Here is a 13,578-nt window from a genome sequence, read left to right on the forward strand (position 1 = left end):
CTTTCCCCCCCACAAACTTTCAAGAGCTCTGCAAACTTTCCTTTGCCCAATCCCTCGCCCTGTCGACGCCATTCGCTCTCTTCTCGCGCAACGCCGACCATGGACGAATTACAGGCCAAACACCGCAAGGAGCTGCGGGACCTGCAGGCCCGCGTCACGCAGAAGAAGAAGGCTGCCACCAAGAAGACCCGCAAAGGCGTCAACGACGAATGCGCAAGGCTCGAGCAAGAGCTGAAGGAGCGACAAGCACGCGAGGTCGCAGAGCTCACCGGCAATGCAACAACAGGTGACGGCGATGATGCCGACCCCGAAGCTGCCGAAGACGGAGCCGACAACGACAACGACCTCGCAGACGCCGCTGCCGAGAAGCTTTCGATGTCCTCGAGCCAACAGCCCGCGACCGACGGCACCGCCGCCGCCCCGGATGATGCTGCGGAACAATCGCAGGGACCGAAGCGCAAGGGCAACCGTCAAAAGGCTCGACTGGCTCGCCGCGCGGCCGAGCAGGACGCCCTGGTCGCCGAAGCCGCCGCGGAGGCGCAGTCCATGCCCGACATGCGCAAGGCCGAGCGCACTGCTCTGGTCGAGCAGTTTGAGAAGCGCGGGCTGAAGGAACAGGTCATTCGCGCCGACGGACACTGCCTGTACAGCGCCATTGCCGACGGAATGGCCGCCCAGGACCTCGATTTGAAGCCGCGGATAACACCAAACATAATTGGACAAGAAAATGGAGAGGCTGAAGGCAATAAGAAGGAAAGTTACAGAACAGTACGAAAGGCGGCGGCGGATTGGATCGCCTCACATCCGGACGACTTTGTGCCGTTCATGGAAGAGCCGCTGGACTCCTACGTGATTAAGGTCCGAGATTCTGGGGAGTGGGGTGGGCACATGGAGTTGTTGGCGCTGGCAAGAACGTATGGAGTCAACATCAAGGTGCTTCACTCCGATGGCAGGGTGGACACCATTGAGCCTGGTGCCGAAAGCCAGACTCCAGCAGATGGGGAAGAGAAGGAACTATGGCTGGCGTACTACAAGCACGGCTTTGGCTTGGGAGAGCATTACAACTCTCTGAGAAAGGGAACTTGATTTCTCTACGTTTACATGAAATCTACAGAAGGAAATCGTCTCGGCGAGGGGAATAAGGTTGATTGGAGGAGCCCGTTCTGAAGAGTAAAGGGAGTGTCGCTTATGCGGTTTGGTGCCGCCAGATGCTCACAAAATCGGTACCCTTCCCAATTTCATGGCTCTGTTCGGGATGGAAATGCACGAGGCGGACTAAGCCATGCTTGTTCCTTGGAACCACTCCATCTTCACCATGCTCCTCAACAACATGGCCGTCTTCACCATACTTCAACTCCTCACCAGGGCGACTCAGGTGCTGCTCATATGTCCTCGGCTGGCAACCAAACGGAGGGCCTCCTGTGTTCGGCTCCTTGTATGTAGGAAATTCGATGCAGACGAGCGCGGCATGCGGATCGTGGGAGAGAAGTTGCGACATCCGCAGCGACCACGCTGGGCGAAGCTGAGGCGGCAGAGCGGAGAGGAACTAGAGTCAAGAGCGTCAGACGCACGACATCAAAAAGGCAAGACGGGGATACAACTCATTGGAACATACCGTGTAATCATAGATCAAGTCGAACTCCGTACCGCCAGTCTCTTTCAGCCAATCGTCCTTGAAGAAGTCGCCGAGCACAAAGTTGACGGAGCCCCGTCCGATATCCTTGTCAATCGTCTCGTACTTGTGGAACTCGTTTTCCTCGACCTCCCGCGTCCACTTCTTCGCCAGCTCAATGGCGTGGGAGCTCACTTCCAGCCCCCACGCATCGTAGCCGTAAGAAGCAAGCAGCACGACGTCATAGCCTTTGCCGCAGCCAGGCACCAACGCCCGCTTCCGCCGCTTGGTCTCGGTGTTGACGGGTGCGGGCACCAGCGGGCGCTCTGCCTCCTTGACGTCCTTTTGACGGTTGGAGAAGACGTGCGTCGTCAGCAGCTCATGCAGAGCCGGGTTGGGGAAGCCTTTGTCCCACGGCAGGAAGTCGCCCTCTTTCCACAGGTCATCCCAGCGACCGCCCTGGTCCTTGGGATCGGTGCTGCCGAAGTGCGTCAACAGGCGCTCGCGGGCCTCGGAGGGGTGCTTGGGATGCTTGTTGAATTGCCCGGGCGGAGGGCTGGCGCGTCCGGAAGGCTCAGAATGCATTGTGTTGGGAGGTGCGGTTGAGCGGCGGGGAGAAGCGGGGTACAGGCGGTAAAGTGCAGGCAGTGTTGTTTGCTCGAGGGTCTCGCTCGTGAGCACTGTTTGTTGGCGACAAAAGTGGTGGAAGCTGGTGTGGAGTGGTGCGGAGTGGTGCAGGCGGGGTGCGGTGGGAGAGCAAGATTTTTGAAGTGTGGACAAGGCTGGATTGAGAGGTCAGAGTGCGGCGAAACATGGCGATTCAGAGGGCTGCTGGCAGCTAGATTGACTTTAGGATCTGGAGTATGACGCCGGTGCAGCCACCAATGACGACGGCGGTCCACCAGGGTACCCGCCGGCAGACCCAGAACGGCAACCACTAAGCGAGTGCTTGGCCATGCTTGACAGCGCCGCCGCAATCAAGTGACCCGCCCGCTGGGCTCGGCCTTCGCGCTTTCCGGGGCGGATATCCGGCATCGCCTGCCTCTTTCCGCACCCAATCTCATCGGCCTGGCGGGACAGTCGCCTGCGGCAAGCGGGGAGCATGCAGCTTTATCATCATGGCGCGACGCCCGATAAACCAGGCTGCGCCCAGCCGCGAGCTAGCCTGCTGTCCAGCCCTTTTTCTCTTCCTGTTAGTCTTATCCGACCCGTGTTGGTGCGCGTCGGAAGGGCACAGCAGCGGTGGAGCTCCAAAAAATCACCTAGAGGTGCTCGGTGCACGCCCGTCCCGCAACACGGCCCCGTGCGGCGGCCGGCTACAAATCTCGTGAGACGGAGGCCTTTCTTTATACCTTTCTTTTCCCAATTTTTCGAAAGTGGCGCAGCGGCACATTGCTCCCTCGAAGCCTGCCACTTTTGCCTGTTTGCTCACATTTGGACCCTCGGCAGCGCGCGCCCCTTGCCGACGCAGTCGACTCTTGCAGCACCGGCTATTCCTCAGCCCCATTAGGAAGGAGCCGAGGCAATCTCTTCACCACGACAACCAAATTTACAACCCAGGTAGTTGATTATGTCCGACGAAGAGAAGGACATCGGCTTCGAGGTGAAGCCTTCGTCAGCCAGCCATGCCCACGAGCCAGCAGAGGACCGGCCCAAGACGGGCACCAGCAGTGTGCTATCCGACGACGACGAGATAAACCAGCAGCAGGACGCAGCAAACCAGCGACCCCAACTGCAGACAATAGCATCCCGCTCGTCAGCAGTCTCTCGCACACCCACCATCATCCCCCGGCGCGAGCGGCGCGGACTGCTCGCACACGTGTGCCTGATCCCCGAAGTGTCGAACCCGTACGAGTACAGCCGCAAGATCAAATGGACCATCACCTTCTTCGTCGCGCTGGCGGCCATGGCGGCGCCCACGGGCTCGGCCATCGTCCTGCCCGCCCTCAATGACATCGCCGCTGATCTCGACACCACCCCCACCATCACCAACATGAGCGTCGCCTTCTACATGCTGGCCATGGCCATCTTCCCGCTGTGGTGGAGCTCCTTCTCCGAGACGCTGGGCCGCCGCACCATCTACCTCAGCTCCTTCGTCCTCTTTGTCCTGTGGGGCGTGCTCTCCGCCGTCGCCAGCAACATCTCCATGCTCATCGTCATGCGCGTGCTAAGCGGTGGCGCGTCCGCTAGCGTGCAAGCCGTCGGCGGTGGCACCATCGCCGACATCTGGGAGGTAAGGGAGCGCGGACGCGCCATGGGCATCTTCTACTTAGGCCCCCTCTGTGGCCCCCTGATTGCTCCGATTGTCGGTGGTGCTCTCGCAGAGGGACTGGGGTGGAGGAGCACTCAATGGTTCCTGGTCATCTACGGCGCCGTTGTCTGGATCTGCATCTGCTTCTTCCTCCCAGAAACACTGCGCCGCACGAAGAACGTGGTCGCAGAGGCCGAGAAGGAGGCGGCGAAGACGACAGCAGCAGCCAACGACGACGACCCTCTCGCCGGAAGCAACACGGCCGAGGAGGTCGAAGCCGCCGCCGGAGGCCTGGAGAAGCCCACCGCCACCAACACCGGCGCCGCCCAGCAGCAGCGGCCCTCACTGCAGCGCGTGTCGACGCGGCAAAGCGTGCAGCGCGCAACGACCAAGTGGCTGCTCGTGGCGCGCCGCTGCTTCGTCGACCCGCTGCGCATCATCCTCTACCTGCGCTTCCCGGCCATCTTCCTCGTCGTGTCGTACGCGACCATCGCGTTCGCGTGCCTGTACGTGCTCAACATCAGCATCGAGGCCACCTTCTCGCACGCGCCGTACGGCTTCGCCACCGTCGTCGTCGGCCTGCTGTACATCCCCAACTCGCTCGGCTACATCGCCGCCTCCGTCTTCGGCGGCCGCTGGATCGACAGCATCATGCGCCGCGAGGCCGCGCGCGCCAACCGCGTCGACCCGGCCACCGGCCGCCTGCAGTTCCTGCCCGAGGACCGCATGCGCGAGAACGCGTGGCTGGGCGCCGTCCTGTTCCCCGCCGCGCTGGTGTGGTACGGGTGGACGGCGGAGGAGGGCGTCTTCTGGCTGGCCCCCATGGTCGCCAACTTCTTCTTCGGCGTCGGCAGCATGCTCATCTTCGCCATGGCCACCACCATGCTGACCGAGTTCATGCCCAAGAAGGCCAGCAACGGCATCGCCCTCAACAACTTCGTCCGCAACATCTTCAGCTGCGTCGGCAGCGTCGTCGCCCAGCCGCTCATCGCCGCCATCGGCAACGGCTGGCTGTTCACCGGCTTGGCCGTCATTTCGTTCGTGTGGGGGTGTACGTGCATTTGGGCTATGAAGCGGTTTGGCGAGAGGATGCGGAAGGGCATGGATGGGCATAAGGCGTTTGCCTGAGAGGGCGGGGGGGTTTGGAGAGAAGAAGGAATCACTAGACGTTTTCTTTTTTTCAATGTTTAATTTTTTTTTTCTTCTCCCTCTTCCTTTTCATTTTACTTTGGACTGGGAAAAAAGCAGGTGAGAATTGGCGACCAGATTGGGTAAAAAAAACTAATGATTGGGCGAAATCGATGCGATAGATCATCATGGGCCCGGTATCTGGATGAATGAATATACGAAGAAGCATGGGATGGCATGACGTGGCAGATAAGATGGAATGATCAATGAAAATCGTCTGATACGTGAACAGTCTGCGCCCAGGATTCGTGAATGACATGAACCAGATGAGAACAATGAATGACATGTCGAAAGTTGAAAGCTCTGCTCTGGACTTTCGGTTCCCAAGAGTCGAACTGTCCGGCCGTGAGAGTTTGATTGGTGCAAGCAAGTATGTTCTGCTCAGTAGATGATGATACGCTTCCACTCTCGAGGTTCCGGTGGCTCGCACTTCTTGCAGTGCTCGCCCGGCTCGAAGAACGCACATTCGCCGACGAGTCGGTAGCCGTCCCGGTGCGGCCGGAGCACCCACGGAAGCTCGAGTCCGGCGAGGAGACACACCGCGTCACCTTCCATCATGGCGAGCGGTCCGGCCCCGACAAAGATGCAATTCTCACCGAGGAATAGTGTGTGTCCTGGAATACTCTCCAACATGGAAAGAAGAGACTTGAAAGACTGCGAGAGAGGGCCCAAGCACGTGGTGCAGGGCATCCAGTGTCTCGGAAGTTGTTCCGCTCGGTGTGGGGAACAGGACCCTAATATACGAAGAAATAGCTTGTTGAGATGTCGCATGACACGAGGGTCAATGGGGGGACCGGAAAGCCGAATGCCATGGAACGAGCCACTTTCCTCCCAGCTGGCGAATGTTTCTTGCCAAAAAGCTTTTATCCAGGGGACAATTACCGACTGGTATGTCGGCATGATGTCTACTATTTTGCGGATGATTGGCTTTCCAGGCGCATATTCCACATCCATGCAGTGCACGATGTCGATTTCCTTTCCCAGAAAGTCGAGGGTCCCGCCTCTGGGCACCAGCGTGCTGATCTCCGTCTCCGGGCCGGGCTGCGCGTGGGAAAGAGGTGCCATGAAATCTCGCGCGACGGCAAACGACATGGGCTCCGCGGACCAGTCAGGGACCCACGAAGGCACTTCCGCGATGTGGGTCTGGCTCTGGCTTTCCCGTAGGATGTCGGCCAAAGACGCTTTGGATTCTGAGATGAGGTATATTGCAAAGTCGAGATATGTTTCGCCCACGGTTTTGGAATAATCGGGGATGAAAGGCCGCGCATTCATATCGTTGACCAGTCCGAGAACGGCAAAAATCTTGTCGCGGGGGTCGTTGGCACGACAGGCTCGGACGTCGCGAACAAGGTTCCACAAGTTGCGGCTCTGGTCTGTGTGTCCAAGCTGAAGCCGGATTGTGGGAGGGACATGGTTCAGGAAGGTCTTTGGAGGGTCGGGGCTGCGACGGATATCCCCAGCCGCACCCCATCTACACAGTTTAAAGGGATGACTGGTAAGGTTGAGGTTGATAATTGAGAGTGAGTTCCAGGGCACAAAGTCATTCCCGCATATGACCACAGCCTGCTTCGCAAGGGCGGCCTCTTGTATGACCCAAGTTCGGAAGAACCATGGCCTTGTGAAGAGTTCGTCGACTCCCTTGGTGACCTGCAAGCGGATTGACGCTGAAATATCATATGAGAGTCGATAAGAAGAGCTTGGGCTGCGCGTCATGGCTTCTTCGATTCGAGCGGTGCCGTTAAGCAAGTCAAATAACGTCTTGCTAGACTCACTTGCCTCTCCCAAGTACAGCAAAACTCGGAACGCCCTCGAATATATGCGAGACATCCAGCGGACCTGGTGGGTGCGTTCTCCCATGTTGGACTGGTCAATGCAAACAGAATCGATCCAAATGAGACGTTTCAAGTTTGTCAGGCGAAGGCGTCGGAGGACATGCTCGCAATTTGACGTGATCGGCAGACGTCTACGGCCCGTCCCGCAGAGTATGCTCTTGCACAGCAATGAATCGTCATTTTGGTCCGCCCATGTGTACGATACAGCCTCAAAAGGAGGTAGATTTTCAACATCCATGCGGACGAGTGTGCAATGGACTGGCTCGGCTATCGTAGCTGGATGTAAAATAGCCAAGCGGATCTCCCTGTCCTGCTGGATTGGAGCGTACGTGTACCGGCGCGACGTTTCCTTGATTGAGTCCGGCTCCACTGGGATGGTAGAGATATCATCCGGTCCATCGCTGGTGACGGTATAGTAGATAGGCCGGAAATCGATGAGATTGCAGCCGCATGACTCACAGATGGGGACGCGATTCTGGAGTAGCACGGATACCGATGAACATTGGCATAAGTTCCTGCGTGCTGGAAGAAACAGTGATCTTGGGACCGCGGAGTTGTCTTCTTTTAACTTCAGAACGCGGCAGGGTCGACAGATGTTATCTCCCGCGACCGGCTGGCGGCAAAGGCTGCACATTCCATCGGGTATGGCAGGAAGAACTGTCTCGAAGTCTTCCTCCTGGAGTTTGGTTTCCGAGAAGTCGTGGAGGGCGTTCATATTGCGCTGCCAGTTGTATGAGCAGCAAAGACGAACTGCGTCATTTGGGTGGAGGGGATGGAGTGAGGCTAACGGGGCCGGAGGGCCAAGAGTTTGGCTAAGTATGCTGTGCAACGTGACTAAAATATCTGCCTATAAAACTCTGGTATTGGTCTCGCTTGTCAGCCCAATGGCCGCTGCAGAGATGGTTGATCGCAACACGACCTTATCAGAGAACGATGGCCGAGATGCTATTCTCATGGCGTAATTTAATTAACTAGGGGAAGAGCGGAAACTGATTATTACACGATTGGCACTCCGTACGATGGTGGCGTATGTCCCATGATAGGTGGTGGTCTCGACGAGAAGGAGAGAAGAGTAAATATAAGTTTCCGATACATATCTCTCTCTCTCAAAAGTTATCCTCGCAAAGGGAAACCTCCACCCTCCCCTCCTCCCCGACCCACCCCTCCCACATCTCCCTCAACTCCTTCGACGGCTTCCACCGGGGATCCTCGTTCCAAGCCCCCGGCAACGTAACCACCCGCACCACCTTCCCCTTCCCCTTCCTCTCCTTCTTCTTCATCCCCCCTGATCCTCCATCTCCATCCCCATCCCCAGTATCCAGCTGATCATCAACCCCGCACTCCCAATAAATCTGCCTCTCCTGCGCCTCCCCCTGACCAAACTGCCAATCGCCCCCCACCTCCTCCCCGACCTGCACCACCATCCTCTCCAACCGTGGCATATCCCCTTTCTCCCTCACCATCACCGCCCTCGACGCCGCTCCCAAAAACCCTTCGAGCAAGCCGCGATCCACCCTCGACCGGAAGTGCCGGCGCGGCCGCCGGCCCGTCGCGAGGCCGTCGTGCCAGTCGTGCCACGTCTCGGCCCAGTCCGAGTCGTCCGGGTCGACGAGCTCCTCGGAGCTCCACGACGTCATGCACGCCGACGACGAGTAGCCGCTCTGGTCGTAGGGGTCGTGCCACTCCCATTCTTCTGCGTCCGCGGCGGCAACGGCTTGGGCGTCGTCGGCGTCGGCGGAGTAGAGCCAGGTGCCGGCGGCGGTGGTGCGGCCGGTTGTGATGCGGGCGGTGCGGAGGTGGGGGTATTTGATGGGGGGAGGTTGTTGGGACGACGATGATGATGGTGAGGGGGAGGGGGAGGAGGGAGAAAGGGCGGCGTCGGGGCCGAAGATGCTGGGGGAGAGGGACATGTCGAGGGTGAAGGAGACGAGCTTCGGCGCGGCGGACAGCCAGTCGTGGAGGGCGACGCTCAGCGCGTCGACGCCCGCGGCGGGGTCGGTGCCGCTGGGCACGCTGAACGCGTCGTTCTGCGGGTCGTCGAGGCGGAGGCGCAGGCAAAAGTCCGTCAGGCGCCCGCTGGCGACGGCCGACAGCGCGTCCGCGAAGTCCTTGCGGTACCGGTGCCGTACCTCGTCCTCGGCGAAGGCGCAGTCGTCCAGCTCCCACTCCACCCGCCCCAGGTTCGGCATCCCCGCCACCGCGATCCGCGCCACCGACGCCGCCCGCAGCTGCCTCGTGCACCTGCTCCTCCCGGGCGTGCGAAACTCGACGATCCGTCGAACCTCCGGAATCTGCATCATCAGCTCCCCATCCTCTCCGTCCAACAGCCTCAACACCGACTTCCCGTACCGATGCGCCCCCAGATCCCTCCACTCGTCCAACGCCCTCGGCCTCTCCACATCCGCCACCGCGTACGCCCCTAGATGCAGCGCTATCCCCCTCCCCCTCCCTGATCCCGCCTTCCCCAGTTCCTCACCCTCCTCCTCCCACCCCCTCAACACCCGGAAAAGCGCCGCCACCGCCTCCGTAAACGCCGCGTTGTTCGCCTCGCGCTCCCGCCTCCTCTCGAACTTGGCCGCGCGGTCGGCCGAGTACGCGGGGAGCAAAACCTCGAACGCGATCTCCGCCAGGGCGGCGCGGCGGTGCCGCGGGAGGAGTCGCTCGGCGAAGAGGGCGAGCTGCTCGGCGCCGCTCTGCACGCGCAGCCGGCGGAAGGTGAGGTGCTCGACGGCGACTTGGTACTGGCGGGAGATGGGGGCGTAGGCGGCGAGGTTGGTGGTGGTTGTGTCGTTGTCGTTGCCGTCCTCGTTCAGGAAGGAGATGATTAGGGCTATGAGTTCCGGGGGTAGGCGATCCATGATGGCGGGATGAGATGTGGGGGTGTTTGTTGCAAGAAGAGAAGACGGAGGATGGTGGGGAAGAAGAGCATGTGCGGTGTCGTTGTCGTTTATATATGGTTGCTGCTCGGTCCTTTCCAGGCCAGGCAACAAGGCTCTAATGAGCTTAGTCGCAAGCCACACAACTCACCACCACCACCACCCCCTTAAAGTAGTTAGCTAGACGTCAACACCCACCACCGTATCACCCCTCACGAACAATTCGGGACAACACTCGACAGAAGCTGAGGATGCAGAAACCAAAAAAAGAAAAGAAAAAACATCTCATAAATCAAAGTGATATCCTTGCAATGCGCCGCCCCAACCCCATATATAGAGATATATATCACAACCCAAGCTACGGCCGTCTGCGAAATCATCATGCCAGCTTCAAAAACGTCGAGTCCTTCCTCTGCCTCTCCCACGCGCTCCGCTCCACCCTCCCCACGCTCTTCCGATACGCCGTCCCCTTCCGCCGCTCGATCCACAGCACGTTGTACCACTCGTACTTCTCCTCGCCGTTCCGCGGCCGTTGCTCGTAGTCCCACTCCTCGATCGGCTTCTTTTTGTTCGCCCCGCCATCGCCCCTCCCCGCCCTGCTGCTGCTCCTGCTCCCGCTCCTGCTCCGGCCGCCGCCCAACGACCCGTCATCCGCCCCGTCCAGCTCGTCCTCGTCCTCCTCGACGTCCTCCCAGCACCACCCCCTCGACAGCGCGACCAGCTCGATCCGCTGCCCCCTCGGCTCCATGTCGCAGATGCCCTCGAAGTTCGACTGCAGGATGCCGGCCCACGCGCCGTCCGCGTCGACAACGGAGAAGGGGCCGGGGATGCGGTGCCACGCGTGCGTTTCGGCGTCCTCGACGCTGCGCTCGGGGCCGCGCTGGCCGAGGTAGAGCCAGGTGCGCTCGGTGCAGCCTGACAGCAGCGGGGTGAAGATCTTGGGCGCGACGAGCTGTTCCTCCGGGTCGTCTGAAGCTAGCGGGATAGGGAAGGCAAAGTTCTCGTGCAGCGCGAACTCGTCGATGTCGGGCTTGCGGCACGACTCGTGGCGGTAGGCCCAGGGGCGACCGTCTGGGTGGTTGAGCAGGTCGTAGTCGCCGCGGACGAGATCGCGCAGGGGGATGCGGTGGCGCGACCAGCCGGGCGGCACGGCGTCTTTGGCGCCATACTCCTCGATCTGGGTACGGTGCTTGCACCACGTGCTCTCGACCTTGATCAGGTCCGTCTCGACGCTCTCGCGCACGAACCACACCACCGTCGGCACCGTGTGTGTCTGCGCCTCGCCCAGCGCCTGCAGGAAGCAGTCGTTGCCGCTGCGCCATGCGTCCGCGTCGATGCGTCCCTGCCATCCCATCCAGCTCCACGACGGTAGGATGTCAACGGCTTCGTCCTGCACCGCTAGCGGCACCCGCCGCTTCATGCACGCCTCGTGCGATCCCCAGAGCAGCGCCACGTCGAAGAACATGGCCGGCAGCCCGCAGATGATGCCGCCGACGAAGCTGCGGCTCAGCATCGTCGCCATGCCCGCGAACGTGTAGGGCAGGTCTTCCGGGTACGTGAGCTCCTTCGCGTTGAATGCGTACACCAGCCGGGCGTAGTCGTTCAGACTTGGTATGGGCTGCAGGAGCCTCTGCTTGCGGGGGAGCAGCATGGTGCTCATGTTTGATGCCGGACCCATGCCGAGCTCGAGTCTTGGGTAGTGGATCTGCGCAATTTCCTCTTCCCAAGTAGCACCTTCGCATTTCCAGTACACCGAGTCGTTCTTGAACATGATTTTCCTTCGGGAGAAGAGGTATTCCTGGAAGGTCCACGCTCGATGGGCGTACTTTGTGGGTATGAGTTGGGAGAACCAGCCGTCTCCGTAACTCAAGATTTGAGTGCCATCGTGCAGGGTGTGGATCTCGTCGGCTAGCCTGCGAGGGCTCGAAACACCCTTAATTCCGCGGAGTCCAAAATCTGCAGTCTCTCCCTGCGCGGCCACGATGGTGACCGTGGCATTCGCATATATGGAAGCCATGCCGTGGATCTGGTCCCAAAGTTCGTATCCGTCTTCCTGCAGGATGCAGAGTGAATCCACCCACAGGTACCTCCCACCGATCAGTGGCACCAGCCCAATTGCATCTCTAATGGTCCGAGGAATGGCAAGTTCGGCATCATCAAGGTAGCCTTCCTGTTGGAGCTGCTCGAGGTCTTCTCGAAGCGTCTTGTACTGGTGAGCAGCCCCCCATACGTAACTCAGCGCCACGTAGGGCTGTCCCGGCTCGGCTTCAACCAGACATCGGCGCTGTGTGTCAACGAGCCAGGTGGGGCTTGTATAAGGCAGTTTGGAGTCGATAAAATTGCACCTATCACCGTGCTCTTGATGGCATTTCCTCATCCATTTTGAAAACAAGGAGGGGTCAATCCAGTCTTTGTCGCCAATGCTGTATTTCTTTCCGGGCGGGTGGTCCGGGGTCCTTGCTGCGGCTCGCATGCGGTCTTCCAGCAAGTCCAGCCGGTACTCGGAGACTATCTGGTCGCCGTGGGGGCTAATTCCGACCAGCTGGGCGCTCGAGCCTTCCGGACCCCTCCAAGCATGGACATCCTGGATTTGCGCCTTTCCAGGCCAGCGGCCTCCACGGACGAGGGCGGCGTGCGCCGGACATGAGGATGGCTGAGTGATGTCGGCGAAGGCGCCGAGGTTAAGGTGCACTGACGTGCCACGAGGGCATTGCAGGACCCAACTCAGCCTGTAACAAACATCACATCCCGGACGCTTCGGCCCGGACGTTAGCAACGGCCTAGATGATGCAAGGGGCCGGGTAAGCTTACAGAGCCGGACTTGGTAATGTTCTCCTGGTAAAGTCGCTCCCAGTGGAGGTCCGAGGCATCAAAATTCATCGTCCTCAGCACGCGATGGTGGTTGCTTGTGCAGTGTGTGATTTAAGGAGGGGGCCGTTCGTGTAAGGAGCGTCACCGCCTTCTCCTGGATGACGTAAGCCGCTGGAACACCACAATGCGCATCAAAGAACATTGACTGTCGCCAGGCCGTAAACTTTCGAAGGTTTGCGCTATGGCTTGACCGACGCAGGAGCGGAAGACGTCCTTTGTTGATTTAGAGCTTCGATCCTCCTTCCCCTGCCGCCCCTATTGGCCCCTGAGAGAACTGGTCGTCAGCTAGCAATGGCGTATAAGCAGATCCGCTAGCCGAGAAGAACTGCTGATCGCACTGACAGATGCCATGGATGTTGTTTGTCAAGTCGACGGGCTCAGCTCTTCGACTTGCGGGAGCCATTCCGATTTGTCCCTTCAAGCCCCGGCGTGTTATGCAGGGTCCTATAGAACATGGAAAATGCCGGTCGGTCTGAAACTGTATCCACCAAGGTTGCAGTCGACGCATGCGGAGTGAGCAAGCGAAGAGCAAATGGTAGAGACATGCACGTCAGTCGAGCCAAACGAGGTCGGTGCCGATCCTTTTTGTCGGCATCTTTACATTTTAGACTTTCGGGAAGCAACATCCGCTGTAAGAATAACCGTAGGCTGTTCTCATGGCTATTCTCTAGTGAGCATGGGACATGCTTGAAAAATGGCTGACTTACACATCTTACGGGCCAAGACGAGAGAAAGGCCTCCCTACCGCTTGAATAGGCTGCATCAACGAATTTTGCGTAGGCTGAGTTTTGAGAAGCCTGATCGAACATCAACAAAGACGAAGGCCGTCTTCCAGGTAGGCTGACCCGGCTAATGCTGAGCATGTCAGTCCGTGGTGGAAAACAGATTGTCGATAGAACATCAGTATGAGATGAAATAATTCCAACAGTGAATATGAGATTCGGAGCT

General features: G+C 59.3%; 6 protein-coding genes across 6 annotated transcripts; 2 read left to right on the forward strand and 4 right to left on the reverse strand.

The window, feature by feature from the left end:
* Positions 1-99: 99 nt before the first annotated feature.
* OTU2 (OTU protein) lies at positions 100-1,086 on the forward strand (the record flags this gene model as incomplete). Its single annotated transcript, XM_066776942.1, has 1 exon — positions 100-1,086. One exon carries the CDS (start codon positions 100-102, stop codon positions 1,084-1,086), a length of 987 nt encoding a protein of 328 aa, XP_066632784.1.
* Positions 1,087-1,186: 100 nt separating this feature from the next.
* Positions 1,187-2,197, reverse strand: SLS55_005496 (uncharacterized protein; the record flags this gene model as incomplete). Its single annotated transcript, XM_066776943.1, has 2 exons — positions 1,187-1,546; positions 1,616-2,197. 2 exons carry the CDS (start codon positions 2,195-2,197, stop codon positions 1,187-1,189), a joined length of 942 nt encoding a protein of 313 aa, XP_066632785.1.
* A 985-nt stretch (positions 2,198-3,182) lies between these two features.
* On the forward strand, positions 3,183-4,991 carry SLS55_005497 (uncharacterized protein; the record flags this gene model as incomplete). The annotated part of the gene is made up of 1 exon (XM_066776944.1): positions 3,183-4,991. One exon carries the CDS (start codon positions 3,183-3,185, stop codon positions 4,989-4,991), a length of 1,809 nt encoding a protein of 602 aa, XP_066632786.1.
* A 441-nt stretch (positions 4,992-5,432) lies between these two features.
* On the reverse strand, positions 5,433-6,764 carry SLS55_005498 (uncharacterized protein; the record flags this gene model as incomplete). The annotated part of the gene is made up of 2 exons (XM_066776945.1): positions 5,433-5,705; positions 5,934-6,764. 2 exons carry the CDS (start codon positions 6,762-6,764, stop codon positions 5,433-5,435), a joined length of 1,104 nt encoding a protein of 367 aa, XP_066632787.1.
* Positions 6,765-7,989: 1,225 nt separating this feature from the next.
* SLS55_005499 (uncharacterized protein) lies at positions 7,990-9,741 on the reverse strand (the record flags this gene model as incomplete). Its single annotated transcript, XM_066776946.1, has 1 exon — positions 7,990-9,741. One exon carries the CDS (start codon positions 9,739-9,741, stop codon positions 7,990-7,992), a length of 1,752 nt encoding a protein of 583 aa, XP_066632788.1.
* A 397-nt stretch (positions 9,742-10,138) lies between these two features.
* On the reverse strand, positions 10,139-12,639 carry SLS55_005500 (uncharacterized protein; the record flags this gene model as incomplete). Its single annotated transcript, XM_066776947.1, has 2 exons — positions 10,139-12,271; positions 12,571-12,639. The coding sequence occupies 2 exons, from the start codon at positions 12,637-12,639 to the stop codon at positions 10,139-10,141; spliced, it is 2,202 nt and encodes a 733-aa protein (XP_066632789.1).
* Between the last annotated feature and the right edge of the window lie 939 nt (positions 12,640-13,578).

The sequence above is a fragment of the Diplodia seriata genome (assembly GCF_021436955.1).
Source record: "Diplodia seriata strain FDS-637 chromosome Unknown scaffold_5, whole genome shotgun sequence".
Classification (NCBI taxonomy): domain Eukaryota; kingdom Fungi; phylum Ascomycota; class Dothideomycetes; order Botryosphaeriales; family Botryosphaeriaceae; genus Diplodia; species Diplodia seriata.